The sequence below is a fragment of the Triplophysa dalaica genome, chromosome 25 (assembly GCF_015846415.1).
Source record: "Triplophysa dalaica isolate WHDGS20190420 chromosome 25, ASM1584641v1, whole genome shotgun sequence".
In the NCBI taxonomy this organism is placed as follows: Eukaryota; Metazoa; Chordata; class Actinopteri; order Cypriniformes; family Nemacheilidae; genus Triplophysa; species Triplophysa dalaica.
The window spans coordinates 6241987-6260237 of NC_079566.1; the positions used below are offsets into that span (position 1 = coordinate 6241987).

The 18251-nt window shown below is 39.4% G+C and overlaps 1 protein-coding gene across 1 annotated transcript; it reads left to right on the forward strand.

The window, feature by feature from the left end:
• Positions 1-649: 649 nt before the first annotated feature.
• col1a2 (collagen, type I, alpha 2) lies at positions 650-18251 on the forward strand. The gene is made up of 50 exons (XM_056740804.1): positions 650-847; positions 1512-1513; positions 3663-3698; positions 4009-4092; positions 4428-4484; positions 4716-4760; positions 4951-5004; positions 5099-5152; positions 5244-5297; positions 5417-5470; positions 5646-5699; positions 6281-6325; positions 6505-6603; positions 6709-6762; positions 6968-7066; positions 7149-7193; positions 7510-7608; positions 8680-8733; positions 8841-8948; positions 9138-9191; positions 9403-9501; positions 9615-9668; positions 9829-9927; positions 10071-10124; positions 10230-10283; positions 10365-10418; positions 11004-11057; positions 11258-11302; positions 11410-11508; positions 11598-11705; positions 11787-11840; positions 11938-11991; positions 12709-12762; positions 12881-12934; positions 13077-13184; positions 13454-13507; positions 13599-13652; positions 13764-13925; positions 14004-14111; positions 14207-14314; positions 14401-14454; positions 14611-14718; positions 14887-14940; positions 15036-15143; positions 15282-15335; positions 15431-15538; positions 15641-15887; positions 15982-16166; positions 16281-16523; positions 17272-18251. Exons 1-50 carry the CDS (start codon positions 778-780, stop codon positions 17416-17418), a joined length of 4059 nt encoding a protein of 1352 aa, XP_056596782.1. The 5' UTR covers positions 650-777; the 3' UTR covers positions 17419-18251.

The window sequence follows — 18251 nt, forward strand, 5'->3', positions numbered from 1 at the left end:
TGAAGAACGGATAAGAAAATAGAGACCCGAGGCCAATTAATTAGATGTCTGTTTACACACTAATAAAGAGTAAACTAAACACGACTGCGCTGGATTGCATTGTCCCTATGAAGGATGGGACTCCAAAATGCGCAATTTAGAAGTAACAGATTACGCGCGCAACAAATTATGTTGAAACAAACTCAAATAAAATAAAACGCATGTTTAAAGTTAAATTCAAGTATCAGTTTGTAAAACTGACTGTTCACGATTAAATAGAGAGTACGTGTGCAGTTGGATCACAAGCGCAAACTGATGCGTGAAAGGCGCAAATTTATCGGCACCGTCCGGTCGATGCGCTCTGAGCCACAGAACGCGAGACCTATCCATCTATCCACCCCACATGATCCGAGACCACTGAAAAGCCTGAGAAAACGACAAACGTTTCTCTTTTAAATCTCGACCATGTCCACGTCCTCAAAAGAATGGATCTAATTAAAAGGTTGTACTCGTCATCATTGTCTGCGCATTGCCAAAGTCTGAGAGAAGGCAGGGATGAGGGCTGTGCTAGGATGAGAGTCATATTGAGTTTCTCTCTCTCATTGGTTTGGGGGCTCACTTTGGACACGCAGTCAAGGGAACCTCCTGCCATATAAATAGGGCTGGTTGCTCTTTATTATTCTAGCATCACGGCAGCAGGTTCCGGCTAAGTTTGGAGTTTATATCACAACTGTATGCCTGCTTGAATTAGTTAAACCAGGGCACTGCAGCACAAGGAGTCTGCATGTCGGTATAGACATGCTCAGCTTTGTGGATACCCGGATTCTGTTGCTGCTTGCAGTGACTTCATATCTAGCATCATGTCAATGTAAGTTTGCTTTTTTGTCTAAACATGGATTTAAAGGTTTTTCTTTCTCCTACTGGATTTTGATGCGCTTGTTTGGTTGAACCTTGCTGGAAAGTCACTTCAAGGAAAGCTAAACCTACATATGAAGAATTGGGTGGTTTCTTTGGCCTTTCACTGTAAAATCCGACGGATTTTTAAAGGATTCCTCGTGGTCTGTGGATATTTTCATCTGTTGATGAGAAACGGAACACATTGCATAGCCTAGTTATTAAAAAGTTGCCAGAAGCGGAGATGAAACTCTTTAAAATGCAGTTCTATGCAAATAACGGCGCAGAAGAAGTTAGTAGGTTAATTGTTAAAGTTTAGGGCAGGGCGCAGTATCTCATCTTTTCCCCAGTCTCCAGCACAATGCTTTTTTAATTATGGGGTTTGTAAAATCTGCCCCCTGCCGGCTAAAGTATGTAAGGTCATATTTAACCAGCATCCTTCCAAATTGGTAACATGGTTTAAATGTACTTTCTTTACATTGGAAGTAAAGGAATACTGTCACTAAAAATTATAAAAAAATACTCATTCACGTATATGCACAATAACTGATTAAAATAAGTCGATTATTAGAAAACATTTAAAAGATCAGTTTTCAAATATAAAACCTGTTTTGAAATGTATTTCATTAATTAAAAAGCAGTTCGTAGCATAGTTTAAATCAGATTACAGCATATTTTCAGAAAACAAGTAAATTGGCAAAATGTGCCATTAGGTCATCGCCCAGGACTCACATACGCCACCTGGTGGAAAATAAACGACATGACGTCTAACTTTAAGGATTAAAGATCATAAAGTTTTTGCATGCAAACCGGAAGGCCTGGGCCCTTAAAACAATATTGGATCACTTCTATTGCTTTGACATATTTATTAAAATAAATTAACATACAAAAAATAAACGTCAAGTACAGGACAGTATTTTTAAATAAGTATGGAGGATAATTGGCTGAATAAAAAAAAACAATTTAATGCATTAAAACAGTAAAATCAGTTTTTTTAACAGATAGCGGTATTTATAAAGGAGTGAAATACTATATTTTACCGAATATTATAATTAACTTATATAGTAGAACACGTAAATATGAATTCATATTATTTTTATTTATCTTACAATAGAGACTTTAAGATAATTGTTTAATGCAATTAACTTTAAAACATTTCATGTCTACCTCCATACTTAAGAAACCCATTCAAAAAGCTAATATATCTCATGTTTAATGCTAGACATTCATTTTTCATAAATTCATATTTGTTTATAGAAAAAAGGTTTACTGTTTCTATACAATTTTTAGGTTTGTAGATATATTACACATTACATTGGGTGATTTTACAGGAAAAGTACTAGAGGTAAATATACACAATTTAATTCAGGCCTACTAAAATAAAGTCATCCCACTTTGGCAACAGTCCTATATAAAAGCATATACAACAGTGCATCTCTGATTTGCAAATTGGTTATCCATGTGAGCATATTGTATTTATAGTAAACATTTAGGCCTGTTTTCTTCTGTCAAATCTAAAAACGTACGATTTTTTACGAGTTAATTGTGATCATGATTAATTTAGCAAAGGCAAATTTACTGTACATAATATAATACAAATATACAAATAAATATACAATTGTTTGTATCTCTGTTGTTACATTTTGTGGAGAGCAGAATTCTAATCGATTAATTCTCTCTCTCTCTCTCTCTCTCTCTCTCTCACCCTCTCTCTGTTTTCCTGTATTCTTCCTCCACTCCACATCTTCAACTCACAGCGGTCAGTACACATGCATGAAATTATTTTTAACAGTTGTAATAGTTAAGACATTTACCTTGTTTGTGACCAAATCTCCTGACAGATGATATTCAGTGTAAAGATCCTTCGTGCCCATTTGGTCAATCTCAAATGTACCAGAGCATTTCGGATTATTGGAATTTCTCGTTTTTTCCTGCTTTCCTGCGACGGAAAGAAGGAAAGCGCTATTGGCTCAAGCGAATGTCAGTGAAACTAGAGACCACCTTATCCTCCCTACCAGTCCGTTTGGGCACAATGGACCTTTTTAGATGGCCCTGTGGAGAGGTGGACTCAAAATAAAGAAAACATGCTGCAGACATTCCTCGAACCTGGTAAATTGTGTTCTGTAGCTCCTACAGGATAAATATGAAAATTCACAGCATAGGTTATGTGCTGTAAAATTGAAATTTATTTAGAAAAAAAAAACATTTGAGATTGAGACAAATTCACCTGAATGCTACCTGTATTGATCACTAACAACAGTAGGTGCTAAAAGGAGTGTGAGGGAATGATTCAAAGTTAAGTCAGTGGGACAAACTCACTATTTTTGGGTCAATGTGAAGTACAGTAGGCCTGTACACTTCTTAAAGCACCTCTGTTGAATAAATGTCTTCAAAGCACTAGTCAAGTTTGCATGAATATCAATATGTGGTCAATGACAGATATACAGTATATTTGACAGTGGATGATTGTAATAGCTTTTGACAACTATGATGCATATTTGTTTTTTTAAATATGAGAAAAACATTTGACATGCAATGCTACACATCACATAGCGTAGGAAAGATGGAAGATCTCTGTTTCATTGTATCAAGCATTACTTCTTATGTTAACTGTGATGACTGTAGTGTGGCATATTAACTATTTACTGTATTACTATTTTATTTGTAACACGCTTTGTGTGACTTCAGATGACCTTGAATGTGTATTTATTAATTTGTGGATGCATCTAAAATATTGTGCTCTAGAGTATAATATGTTTTGTTGTCTGGTTATATTTTTTCATAAACAGACACCCAGGGGACCAAAAGGACCCAGAGGTGACAGGGTAAGTGAATAATATTTTTTTAATATTTTATCACTCTATTGATTCTATTAATTTTAAATGCCTTAGAGACTGTTGCTGCAGTTGAAACAACAATTTGACAACATAAGTACCGGCCACAGCCTTTAATGAAATATAAATATAGAACCTATCATGAATATTGTTTTATCATCAGGTTCAACTTTGTTAATGTAGCTACAAAAACACAATAGATTTCACTCACATTTTTAATGTGGTAAAATAAACCTTCTATATGTTTATTTAAACAATTATAACTTGCTTAATTTTGTTTGTTTGTTTTGTTCTCCTTAAGGGTCCTAAAGGACCAAATGGAAAAGATGGCAGACCTGGATTTCCTGGGCCAGCCGGTCCTCCTGGCCCCCCTGGTCTTGGTGGAGTACGTTCTCATTTCATAAAAAAATTGATTCGTAAAAATGTTCTTAAACACTTAATACACAGTGGTTGTATTCTGAAGCTTGTGATATCCTCTACCCCAAGACCCAGTCATAATTCACATTTGACCTTTAACCTTTGACCGGAACTTTGTCTCAAAATGGCTTCCGAAGGAGTGTCGTTTGTTTATGCTGCCATAAATATAGGGCTTGAACTGTTTAATAATTTAAGTTTTAAATGAAAAACATTTGAATGCAGTAAAAACAGAACATGTTTAATTTATAAAAAAGTGAATTCACTTGTTTGGAAATCATTTAAATCATACATTTACCTTTGCAGAACTTTGCTGCTCAATATGATGCCGGTAAAGGAGCCGATCCTGGACCTGGACCTGCTGTGAGTTTATTTGATCAAAGATCAGGGAATGTTGCATACATTAATATTAGGTTTCTACCTATAATGTTAAACATGAATATATTCTTTATTTGACAAAATTATGAATTATAATATTTTGTAAGTGAAAAGTAGATCTTTAATTCTGAATAAAGAAGTTTGTTTACAGTAAAGAAAACCATAGATAATGATATAAATGGAGATGTCCTCAGATTGTTACTTTCACCATTACAGGGTCTGCAAGGACCTAGAGGCCCTGCTGGACCTCCTGGTACCCCTGTGAGTATTCTCTGTTGTTTAATTTATAGATTTTCAATAAAAAACTTCACGTTGTTCACATAATGTAAATTATTGATCCAACAATCAAGCATGTCACCATCCATCAAACCAGCACATTGCCTGTTTTTTATGTCTCTAGATTTATATATATATATGAAATGTGTTTATTTCTCTTTTCAATCGTGTATAGGGACCTCAAGGATTCCAAGGACATGCTGGTGAGCCCGGAGAGCCAGGACAGGGTGTAAGCATTCTTGGATTTTACTCAAGTGACATTAATACCATTTGTTAATGACCTTTGAACTGTAATACTGAATTCTTTTTGATTTTCATGACAGGGACCCGTAGGTGCTCGTGGCCCTCCTGGCCCTCCTGGCAAAAATGGTGAAGATGTAAGTACAATGTTGTTGTTTGCATTAATCTGCTTATACATGTACTCTGTCCAAATTGGATCTTCACATCCTGTTTTATAATTTTCTCAAGGGTAACAATGGCCGACCTGGAAAACCTGGTGATAGAGGAACCCCTGGACCTCAGGTAAGGCCTTTTTCTAAAAACCAAGCAACTTAAAATGTTTTCCCATACTTTCTAAACCATGTAGTATAAAGTAAAGGCTTGTTCATACGTGTGGGTCTTCATTCTGATGTGTTCAACAGGGTGCCCGTGGTTTCCCCGGAACTCCTGGCCTTCCAGGAATGAAGGGACACAGAGTAAGTGCTTGGTGTGCAGAATATCATAGTTCATAAAATCACTTCATCCTGAAGATGGAGATAGAAATTAGGCTTCAGATGTGGGTTCCCAAATTCCCGTCAAAAGGAAATAGGTTTAGCATGCAGTCCGTAATATATAAAGTAACAAAAGTTGTCTTTTTTTCTTTTCTGACAGGGTTACAATGGTCTTGATGGTCGTAAAGGAGAGCCTGGTGCAGCTGGTTCTAAGGTAATGAATCCAATTTATTTGAGATAAGGATGTTTTAAAGTATTGACACTTTAAAATAGACACTGAAAATAGATAACAATGATCAGTTGAGATAAAGTTGCTTACAAACTCACCCAAATACATTCAATTCACATTCGTTTGTATGACTCTTTTCACAATGCACATTGTATCAAAGCAGCTACACAGAAAATGCATGTTTTTTCGTACCTGACAGAATCAGAATATATTTTGTAAGATGTTCTTTTTTGAGGGGCATTTGTAAGATACTATAAATTATAGTAGTTGCATTTATCAAAAGGATGTTTTTTTAAAAGCACTGATTACATGACCTTAATATGACTAAAATTAAGATTACATGATAAGCAATCACGTTGATAATATTCCTTTTAACATAGAAACACTAACTGTACCAAATATGGAGCACAGTTATATAGATTTATATAAAATGCAAAGTGTTAGTAAACTAAGAGAGGATTGCATATGTACACGTGTACTAAGGGAGCACAAAAGCCGCTAAAAAAATATATTGAATGCCAAAGGCATAAATGTAAATGCTAAAGATTTGACTTTCTCTTCAATAGGGAGAAAATGGTGCTCCTGGAGGAAATGGAACCCCTGGACAGAGAGTAAGTTAAACATATTAAATCTTATTTTAATCTTTTACACTGTAATATTGAAATTATATCTCAGGTGTATACTTCAATATCAGTCCAGCTGGACTTGCATGGATACAAGGCCTTAAATCTATGATTTTGTTTATTTGTGATATTCATCAGTAAAAATGTGATTGTTTTCTTGCTGACAGGGTGGTCGTGGTCTTTCTGGTGAGAGAGGTCGTGCTGGCCCAGCTGGTCCAGCTGGTGCCCGCGGTGCTGATGGCAACACTGGTCCTTCTGGCCCTGCTGTGAGTGGACTGACTGCCCTTTGACCCCTCTGTCTCCTAAAATTTGGCCTAGGTCATGATCCCAATGTAACCTTGTTGAAGTAAGCTGTTTTCTTCACCCTCTAGGGTCCCTTGGGATCAGCTGGTCCTCCCGGTTTTCCCGGTTCCCCTGGACCTAAGGTAAGAGTGACAGCTGCCAAAAAAGATTGTATTATATGTTTGTGTGGCCATTTTGATAAGACACCAATAGAAATACTAGAAGGAAATAATGCTGCCTATTTAAGTTATTGAAATCATTCCTTAAATGAACAGATTTTAAACTGTGTTGTGTTTTGCTAGGAGAACATTGCCTTCTCTAATTGACCTTGTCTATAATATTTGACAGGGAGAGATTGGAGCTGCTGGTGCCTCTGGCCCATCTGGACCTCAGGGACAAAGAGGAGAGCCAGGTCAAAATGGTGCCGTTGGCCCTGCCGGACCCCTTGTAAGTTCAGTTTTGATAGATTTTAGATCATTAGATTATCGTCACACAAACTAATAACATGTCTCTCTTTGAATCTTTATAGGGTAATCCTGGTGTTAATGGTATCAATGGTGCTAAGGGAGCAGCTGTAAGTCTAAAACTTTTCATACTACTCTATTTAAGCTAAATATCTTCTCACGAGATTGATTTGCCAATATTCGGAAAACTGCACATACACTTCCATAACCAATTATATAAACAGTGGGTTTTTATCAGTGACGTTCTTTTATTTTATTTATTACGTACTATTTACGTAATGTCTTTAAGATAGATTTAAAATTGTTAGCAGTGAATAAGCATAAAAGCTGTGTTTTATCTTACCGGACAGTATACTTGATTATCTCAACCTCTGTGTGTTTGGTTGATTTCTTCAATTCATCTATATTATTTAATATCTTTCACAGGGTGCACCAGGAATTGGTGGCGCCCCTGGTTTCCAGGGCCCTAGAGGAGGACCTGGGCCCCAGGGACCTTCTGGAGCCTCTGGCCCTAGAGGTCTTGCTGTAAGTACCATCTGATGAGTCTGACCAGACTGACCTATACCACAATGTTTAAGCTTCTTATGACCACCAGCAGACAACAAAACATTGGTTGTCCTTTTCAATGTTCGTAAATTAGAATATAGGCCGAAAAACAAGAATTAGTACACATGCCAAAGTTCACATACGAAAATTCGGATGCGCTACTGTTATACCCCGTTCGGACCGCCAGTGCTACCCAGCGACATGATTCCATTCATTTCCATTCATTCAGAGCTGGTGACAGTGACCATTGGCAACAGGAAGAGGGCGTGTCTAGCGAATTGCTCAATGTTATGCAAATGATGAGCGACTTTCGGAAGCGACTATCAATAGGAGTAGAGCAGCGGAGCTCACGTCATCTGTTTCTCGTCTATTACGGCAGGGTTTGTGCATAATTGTCACTAGAGCAACCAAAGCTAGGAACACCTGTAATGACCTCGTAGCGAGAGACTAGCGATACACAGCGACACTGTCGCTGTCGGTCTGAATGCACAGCTAAAGTCCCCATCCTCAGAATGGATATTGATGCATTAATAGTGCTACAGGTACTCTACTCATCTTTAAAAGCAACATCTCTCATGGAAACTGCCACTTTTAGTAAAGAAACAAAAAATAGTCTCTATTGTATCCGAGCCCTTCGGTGTTGTAGGATACAGCGATGCTTGATTATGAACGTCATTGTTTGTGTTTTGTTTCATACAGTTTACATAGTTTCTTTGATGTCATGAAGTCTTTCAAGGAAGAACATAGTGCAGTCATTTAGTAATCACTTCAGTTCTAAGTATGCAACTATACAACATGAACACAAAGTTTTAAATCTTTAATCAAACATTTAAATAAAAAGCAAAAATGTCAGTTCTCTTAAGTCTGAACTCACTTTTGACCAGGACTGTAGTTATGGCAGCAATTCACAATAACATTTAGTTGTTATTAGCATGTGTTGAGAATTTCTTTCTTTTGTAGTATTCACAAATTAATGAATTTCTGATGTGGCCAATTCATGTGTTTTGAAATATTTAAATGTTCTTACCTTCGATCTGTTTGAATACTCAGGGTGACCCCGGCCCTGTTGGAGTGAAGGGAGATTCTGGTGTTAAGGGTGAGCCTGTGAGTATGCATTCTGTCAGTTATCCTCACTGTTTTTTTAAAGCAATCCGTCTCTGCCGTGATATTGCACTCCTGGTCATTTTCTGCACTGGCCGTTTGTTGTACAGGGTATGGTGGGTCCTTCTGGTGCTCCTGGTCCTGCTGGTGAGGAGGGCAAGAGAGGCCAAACTGGTGAGCAGGGATCTACTGGACCTGCCGGTCTGCGTGGACAAAGAGTAAGTTTGATCTTGTTTTTAGAGATGTAGTCATGTCCGTGGGGAGGCCATATTGAATGGACTTTAATTCTGAGAATTCAAATTTACCTTTCAGTTTAATATAACTATTACCGATCAGCTCAGATATGTTACTATGGTCATAGTATTTATTTATGTTTATTCATCTATCTATGTTCATGTTTCTCATAGGGAGCTGCTGGTACCCGTGGTCTTCCTGGCGTGGCTGGAAGATCAGGACCAATGGTAGGTGATAATAAATGACGTGGTCAGTACAAGACAAACCTAACTATTGAAGAATGTAAAAGTAAATCAGTTCGAAACCGTTTCTTTGGACAAACACCCAGAAGGCTGAGCAGTACATTATTCCTAGATAATATAACAGAAGCTGAATATATGGCCTGATCTTTACTGAACACGCTATGCCCACACTAATCTTTGAGTTTTTTTCCAATAGGGCATGCCTGGAGCCCGTGGTGCCACTGGTAGCACCGGAGCTCGTGGACCTGCAGGAGATGCTGGTCGTGCTGGTGAGCCTGGTCTTACTGGAGCTAGAGTGAGTATTTCAACTTTCTCTTAAAACGCATTCGCATCATATTCTTTCAAATCTATTTGTCATGAAGAATTTTTGAGACATGGCATGTAACCGTGATCTTACACTTTTCGCAGGGTCTCCCTGGAAGCCCTGGCAGTTCTGGACCCCCTGGAAAGGAAGGGCCTGTTGTAAGTTCAATTAAATGTGCATCATTTACCTCATTTGTGTAAATACATTCAGTGAAAAATTGACTGAAACATGGCTGATAATGATCATGTCAAAAGCATCATATATATGAGGCATTACGCTTTTACTGTAAATAGTAATTCTTTATATTCCATATTTTAGGGTACCTCTGGTCAAGATGGCCGCACTGGCCCCCCTGGCCCAACTGGGCCAAGAGGTCAGCCTGGTAACATTGGATTCCCTGGTCCTAAGGGACCTGGTGTAAGTATAAGCCCTAACTGTTGCTATTAATCATTGGTTTGAATATTACGAATAAAAAAATAAACAAAACTAAAGAACACCATGCAGCTTCGATAAATGGTCGAAATTAAATGTTTCTGCATTACCTCTTGATTTGATTGCAGGGTGAGGCTGGGAAAGCAGGTGAGAAAGGACCTTCTGGGCCTGCTGGACTGAGAGTAAGTATTTTAGAGAGGGACATGAGAATTCATCCATATTTATATTTTTAAGTGGTGATGAATTGACTGAGCTGCTCTGACTCGTTTCTTGTTCTCCGCTTATAGGGTCTCCCTGGATCTGATGGTAACAACGGCCCTAGTGGTCCTGTTGGACTTGTTGTGAGTAGACCATCTGAAATAAAATATTTTTGTAATACGAATGACTCTTCACTTATGGTAACATTGTTTTTTCATGTTTAGGGTTCCACCGGTGAGAAAGGAGAACAGGGTCCCTCTGGTGCTCCTGGTTTCCAGGTCAGTGTCTTAACAGGCTTACTTTTAAATGTATTCTTAAGGGGGGTCACACACCGGATGTGGAACCGATGAGTTGCGCAGCGTAGTGCTATTGTTTGTAAAAATAAATATATTGTTTTCTATTAGTGTACACACATCGGCGCCGCCATTCCGCGCCTGTCGGCGGCCCTATGCTGCAACTACACAATGCGCCACGCTTAATTTAACATTAAATTAGATGTTCTTTGATTGAAATAATTTTTAATGGACACACTGACTTCACCATATACTGCGAGATGTATTTATTTGTTTGGGTAATAACAGAAAAATAGAGTTGTACTAGACGCGACGCAGCGCGGCTCAGTGCTTCCGCTTCCGGTGTGCAACCCCCTTTACTCTTAACACCCTTCTCTGAATGCTTAAAGCCTAATAAAAAGCAACATTTAAGATTTTTTACATATTAGCCTTAGTCAAAACAATGAGGGAATGGCTTTTTTTTGTCCTTATTAGATTAAATAAATATAGTCTAATATAGAGCTGGCAGAATGATGTGAGATTTAGCATTTAAGTTTCTCAACTACTTGTGTCTCTTGTTCAACCTCACAGGGTATACCTGGCCCCGCAGGAATTGTTGGTGAGGCTGGCAAGCCCGGAGAAAGAGTGAGTTTTTCTCACATCAACCAACTTGATCCAAATATCAAATGCATATTAAAGCTAATGATGATGAAGTGCCCACAGCCCAGAAACCCTAAATAAAATATACATAACTGTGTTTTCTTGGATCAGATGCTATTTTCCATGCTACATAAAAGGATTGGCCTTATGATGTAGCCACTAAATATCATGCACATGTTTAACAGGGTATCCCTGGAGATCAAGGTGCATCAGGACCTGCTGGTGTGAAGGTAACTTACCTCTCTTGTGCTGTATTTGTTTACACATAATCATAATGTAGGTTCAGGAAATGAATCGGCATCATTGACTGATCCCCCTTTCTTGTGTTGCTGTGTAGGGAGAGCGTGGTACCCCCGGACTCACCGGAGGTGCTGGTTCTCAGGGACCCATCGGTAACCGTGGCCCAGCTGGTGCTCCTGGCCCTGATGGAAACAAGGTAAGAGTACCGATAGGAACAACACTGTTAAGGGAGTAAATGTAAATGTGTAAGTATGACTGACAGAATCCGCTGATCTTTCTATTCAGGGAGAGCCTGGTGCTGTTGGAATGGCTGGTTCCCCTGGACACCAGGGAGCAGCTGGTATGCCTGGTGAGCGTGGTGCTGCCGGCACTCCTGGATCTAAGGGTGAGAAGGTAAGTTTTAAAACCAGTTCACTGCACAAAATCTGCTTTATGAGTGTTTTGTGACTAAAAGAGCGTTTGTGTTAAACACAGGGTGAAGGTGGATATAGAGGACTGGAGGGCAATATGGGAAGAGATGGTGCCCGTGTAAGTACTGCCATAGACCTTTATTGTACCTGCCTCATTGTACACTTAATATGTATTATGTACTTATGACGTATGGTACTTCTTTCTTAATTTACAGGGTGCTCCTGGACCCAGTGGACCCCCTGGACCTGCTGGTGCTAATGGTGACAAGGTAAAGGACATGGTCACAGTTGTGTCAGATTAATGCTGCTAAGAATAGGTGTTTTGACCACAATGGTACATGTATGTTTAAAATGGTACATTTATTTGTTTTTATTTATGGATCCTGCATTGTTTGAATTCTTAACCGTGATTTGTTGAAAATGAGTGATGACAATTGATGTTGAGATTTGGGCATGGCATCATATTGACATAAGTCAACAGAAATATTTGTTTCTTTTCAGGGTCAAATAAGCGATTTGCTTCTTTGTTTGAAGTAAAAACGCTTGTGGCTTCTGTTACAAATTGTCCAGACAGAGAAATGTGTTCTGCCTCACTGCTGCAAACAATATTTAAAAATAAATAACATAGGGAATTCTACAAAAAACACATTTGAGTTTAATATGTTATATAAAATGTAAATGTAGAAATAAATAAAGTACATTTTTATATAAAATGAATGTTGATGTAGAATGTAAATATTAAGTTAATATTATATTAGGTTAGTATCGTAATTCTCTCTTTCTGATTTCTCAAATCTGATAGGATGCCAATAGCAAAAATTACATTCAGTTTAACATTTTCATGTTATGCTTTGTCACTATGATCATCATTAAAAACATAATCATGTACGCTTCTTCCAACTAAATCGTTGTCAAAAGAGTGTACAGTTTTTTTAGTACCATCTTTGGGTTCCTAACAAACGTTGGACCTCTGTGTTCTCTTCCAGGGTGAGACTGGCTCCTTCGGTCCTCCTGGACCTCCTGGTGCTCGTGGTACTCCTGTGAGTCATGATCTCATTTCACACAGTCTTACCATGATAATTCAAATAATACACACTAAACCTTTTCTATACTTTGCTTGAGAATCAGTTATTCATGTTTATTTATGTCTTTGTATAGGGAGAGCGTGGTGAGTCTGGGCCTGCTGGACCTTCCGGTTTTGCTGGACCACCTGTAAGTCTACCTGAACCCTGACTGATACTGTAGAACATTTTATAATGTTTTAAACATTCATTTTCAGTTATTTGCATTAGTAATTTTTAAACCTCTAAATGCACAAGCACTGATGCTGACAGGGATGCAATGTATCTTGTAGGGTGCTGATGGCCAGACCGGACAAAGAGGTGAGAAAGGTCCTGCTGGTGGAAAAGGTGACATTGGACCTGCCGGCCTTTCTGGTCCTGTTGGCAATTCTGGACCTCCCGTAAGTAGACAAAACATCAAAAGAAGCTTACGTTAAAAAAATAAAACTAGCTATTCTTGAATTTAAAGCACCATTACATTTAACATCTATTCAATGTGTGAAAAGCTATTTTTATCACTTTTTTATTTTGTTTAAATACAAACCGCTAATTCAATAGATAAAACTTAAACTCTTTTATATATTTAAATATATTATTTTAAAATACATATTTTGCCATTTGTTTTACATTTAAGGTGTATTTATCTTGTCTTGCCTGTATGCATATTTAGGGCCCTACTGGCCTTGCTGGCTCACCTGGTGCCCGTGGTGACAACGGCCCATCTGTAAGTATCCTTTTATAGATTATTTCCGGGTGTTTTCATTTCTTTTTGTGCAGACTTCTACATAACACATACATTTCTGCCTCTGTTTTAGGGTCTGACTGGTTTCCCTGGTTCTGCTGGCAGAGTTGGACCACCTGGCCCTGCTGTAAGTGTTCCAATTTTAAATGAACTAAGTCAGATGTAAAAGCACTTATTCTGATTTATTTAAGGATATTTTCGCTTCATGGTGTAATCTAGCATTCTTTGCACATTTTAGGGTATTGTTGGACCTTCTGGTCTCACTGGTCCTCCTGGAAAAGATGGCCCCCGTGGACTTCGTGGTGATGTCGGCCCTGCTGGTCCCCCTGGAGAGAACGGAATGGTTGGACCTCCTGGCCTTTCTGGTGAGAAGGGACCCTCTGGAGAGACCGGTGTAGCTGTAAGTACGCAATAATCATTTTAAAAGATTTACGAGTATAGATTTTTTCTTCTAATAAACATTTTTGTCTTTAATTAGGGAGCACCTGGAACTGCTGGGCCTCAGGGTCAGCTGGGAACTCTTGGATTCAATGGACTTCCTGGTGCTAGAGGTGACCGTGGTCTTCCTGGTGCCCCCGGTGGTGTTGTAAGTCCTAAACCTGAACAACCAACTTGTTAGTTAAACCAGCTCAGTCAGTCCAATTTGTTACAGCGAAAAATCTCATGTTTTGTGTTACCAAGGGTGAGCCTGGTAGACTTGGCCCTGCTGGTGCCCCTGGTGCGCGTGGCCCTGCTGGCAACATCGGCATGCCCGGTATGACTGGACCTCAGGGTGAAGCTGGACGTGAGGTAAGTAACAGTGCTGCCTTATAATAAAAATGTTTGGTGGGTACGTTAAAATGCAATATTTGATATGGCTCTGTGCTGTTTTGTAGGGAAGCCCTGGTAATGATGGACCTCCTGGCCGTCCTGGTGCTGCTGGCCTAAAGGTATACAGTTGATCTTTGACATCTCACTGTGTATTCTTCATATTTTTCTAGGATTTTCTTAAGTGTTTAGTCTTCAATAAATCCCATCATTCCTTTTCTCTTTTCCAAGAACATTTTGAATTATAAGAAAGTGTAATTGACTATTTCATCTGACAGGGTGACCGTGGTGAGCCTGGTTCCCCCGGACCCGCTGGAATTTCTGGAAACCCTGGACCCCTTGGACCATCAGGCTCTGTTGGCAGACCCGGAAACCGTGGTGAATCTGTATGTTGCTGAACTAAGCTGCAGCATCTTTAATGTTATTGCTGCATTTTCTGACCAATTTAAGTCATTTACATTGACATTTGACTTCACATATGCTGACTTTGCATAAACATCAGAGGCATTTCCATACATGTTAGCCATTCTGTTTCTCCTCTACAACTCCCTTAGGGACCCTCAGGTTCTTCTGGACCCGTTGGACCTGCTGGAGCAAGAGGTGCACCTGTAAGTATGCTACACCGTCACGAAAGGTCCTGGTCAGGGGCATCTCTTAATGCATCTTCCATTCAAATGTTTCTTCTCACTATTTTGTTCAACAGGGACCTGCTGGCTCTCGTGGTGAGAAGGGTGTTGCAGGAGAAAAAGGAGAAAGGGGCATGAAGGGACTTCGTGGGCATCCTGGTCTGCAGGGAATGCCCGGACCCAACGTAAGGGGGGACAATGTTTTTTTGCATATGCAAACTGTTGATATGCATTGAAAAGCTTTGTCCTTTATCTGTTGTGTGAAATGTTTGGACTATATCAGACCTTATGCATAAATGTGAAAAAATGTACCTATCTTACAGGGTCCTTCCGGTGACTCTGGCCCTGCTGGTATTTCTGGTCCTGCTGGTCCAAGAGTGAGTAGCTTTCACATTTTTTTAATTTATATGTTTATATTGCTTGATAAAAAATCTATGAAGATGTGTAATGGCTTTCTTTACTTTGACTGAAGGGCCCAGCTGGTCCCAACGGCCCCCCTGGTAAGGATGGTTCAAGTGGCATGCCTGGTCCTATTGGACCCTCTGGACACCGTGGTCCTGCCGGACATGTTGGACCTGTTGTAAGTAAATATATCCACACCCTAATTTATGAATAAAATGTAGAAAAACACAAATTCTTTAATTATAGCAATATATTCAGTCTGTGGTGTGCTTGACCACAGGGTCCTCCTGGAACTCCTGGTCTTCCCGGACCCGCTGGCCCAGCTGGTGGTGGATATGACACCTCTGGTGGCTATGATGAGTACAGAGCTGACCAGGCCTCTCTCAGGCCCAAGGACTATGAGGTGGATGCCACCATCAAGTCTTTGAACACTCAGATTGACAATCTGCTCACTCCTGAGGGATCCAAGAAGAACCCTGCCCGTACCTGCCGTGACATCAGACTCACCCACCCAGATTGGAGCAGCGGTAAGTGACTGAAGCTCTCTGAGTCCTTAAGTGCTTTCTTCTCACATCATTCTTCTTACTTGATCTTACTTGATTGTGTCCTCCTTATCTGTAGGCTTCTACTGGATCGACCCCAACCAGGGCAGCACCATGGATGCCATCAAGGCCTACTGTGACTTCACCACCGGCCACACCTGTATCTACCCCCACCCCGAGAGCATCCCACGCAAGAATTGGTACAAAAGCTCCCAGGAGAAGAAACACGTTTGGTTTGGCGAGACCATCAATGGTGGAACTGAGGTAAGTGACAGTATTCCACAGCAGCTGGACAACCCACAGGAAAATGTATTGTACTGACTGTTCAAAGTATTATTATAGTTCTCTTTCTAAAAGTTGTCTTCTGACCTTTTTTAGTTTGGCTACAATGACGAGACCCTTAGCCCACAGTCCATGGCTACTCAGCTGGCTTTCATGCGTCTGCTGGCCAACCAGGCAGTCCAGAACATCACCTACCACTGCAAGAACAGCATTGCCTACATGGATGCTGAGAATGGAAACCTGAAGAAGGCTGTGTTGCTGCAGGGCTCCAACGATGTCGAGCTCAGGGCAGAGGGCAACAGCCGATTTACTTTCAGCGTCCTGGAGGATGGATGCAGTGTAAGTTCTCTTTTCAAAACTATGAATACATTAGGCATGCAAAGAGGATGTGTTAATTGTGACTGCGATTAATATGCATGTGTAGTGTTGTAGGTGGTCTTATTTGCCATTTTCAATAAGATGGATGATGGGCTTCTAAAAGTCTGGTGGGAACAATTCACATCACCCCCTGGCTTAATTTGGGAAAAAGCTAATAAGTAGTCAGAACCATTGCCAAGAGAAAATCCGTAGTCTTTCTCACAGGATCCAATCCATGACAACCACTACATGAAAATAAATAACAATATACCAACAAATACAGTATTTGTGGCTAGTTTTTAAGTCTAGAAAAGGTCTGCTCACAAAAACTTAATGCAAATATTTAATAACTATACCATGTTGGGCCGGATTAAAATACTTCCTTTATCTTGTCATGTGTGGTGTAAATCTGGGTTTTGAATAGGAGATATTGTTGTAAGCCAAATTATAGTAGTAAGCGCACTTAGTAAGCATACTGCTAGTTGGATTTCAGACAAACAAAGATACTGGCCAGAGAAGAACATAACATAACTACTGGCGTGACGAAACTGAATTTTTTTTTGGCATAATGCTTGATTGCATTACTTTATCAAAGGAGAACCACAAGGGTCGCATGTGGGGCAGGGCCACAATTTTACATCACATAATGTTAAGACAGCAGCATACGTCTGATGTTTGACATAAAAGCCCTTTACTTAACCTGTTTTGTCTTTTTGTTGTGTCCCTGCAGAAACGAACTGGCCAGTGGAGCAAGACAGTCATTGAATACAGAACAAATAAACCATCTCGTCTTCCCATCCTCGACATTGCACCTTTGGACATTGGTGGCGCAGATCAAGAATTTGGTTTGGACATTGGCCCAGTCTGTTTCAAATAAATAGACTCATGATAAATGAAACGAGAGAAAGAAAGAAAAAATCTCTGCCCTTCTTTCTGTGTTTTTTTATACTGAATGCTGATTTTTCTGCAAATCCACTTGCTTAAGCTGGGCTCTATCGGAGAGGACCAATGGACTAAAAGCAGCATTGCGCAATGCAAATTAATACAGCAGCCCAAAGAGACTCGGGAAAACACCATGTTATGGGACATGTCATCATTTTGTAAAAATAAAAGAAGTGTAATAAAAACAATGAAAGTATACATCACTTTGTGGTCTTTGTATATCTTCCAAAGAGGAAGTTTAAAACCACAATCTCCGTAAGGTTTAAACTACCTCATGTGTAAACGAAAATAATAACCAACATCGTAAATGTCACTAGTTGATACCAAGGCTTCAAGTTCTGTCCTGTTGTAAAGGTGCTCCGATACTTGCCGCAGTGATATTATATGGTGCTAAACATGAAGCTGTTGAGAAAACCACTTTACTGTATTACTTTGTATTGTCTCTGAGGAAAATTGCACAGGTCCCCCTGATAACCCCATTTTTAAGCAGGTGGAGTTTTCCTAAACCTGATGTTTGTCTGGTTTTCACCTTTTGTTTTGTTTGTTTTCTCTGAGTTTTGTTTTTGTTTGGTTTTGTTCAGACATTACATTCTTTTACGTCCCCAGTGTTAATAATAACAGCAAAGTTCATCCATTTTAAAGGGTTGCAGAGGCCTCTTTCAAAACAAACCACAAAGTTTATTGTACCTATTTTGTATATGTGAGATGTTTAAATAAATTGTGAAAAGTTCTGAAAATAAAGCATGTCCAATGTTCCAAAACACATTA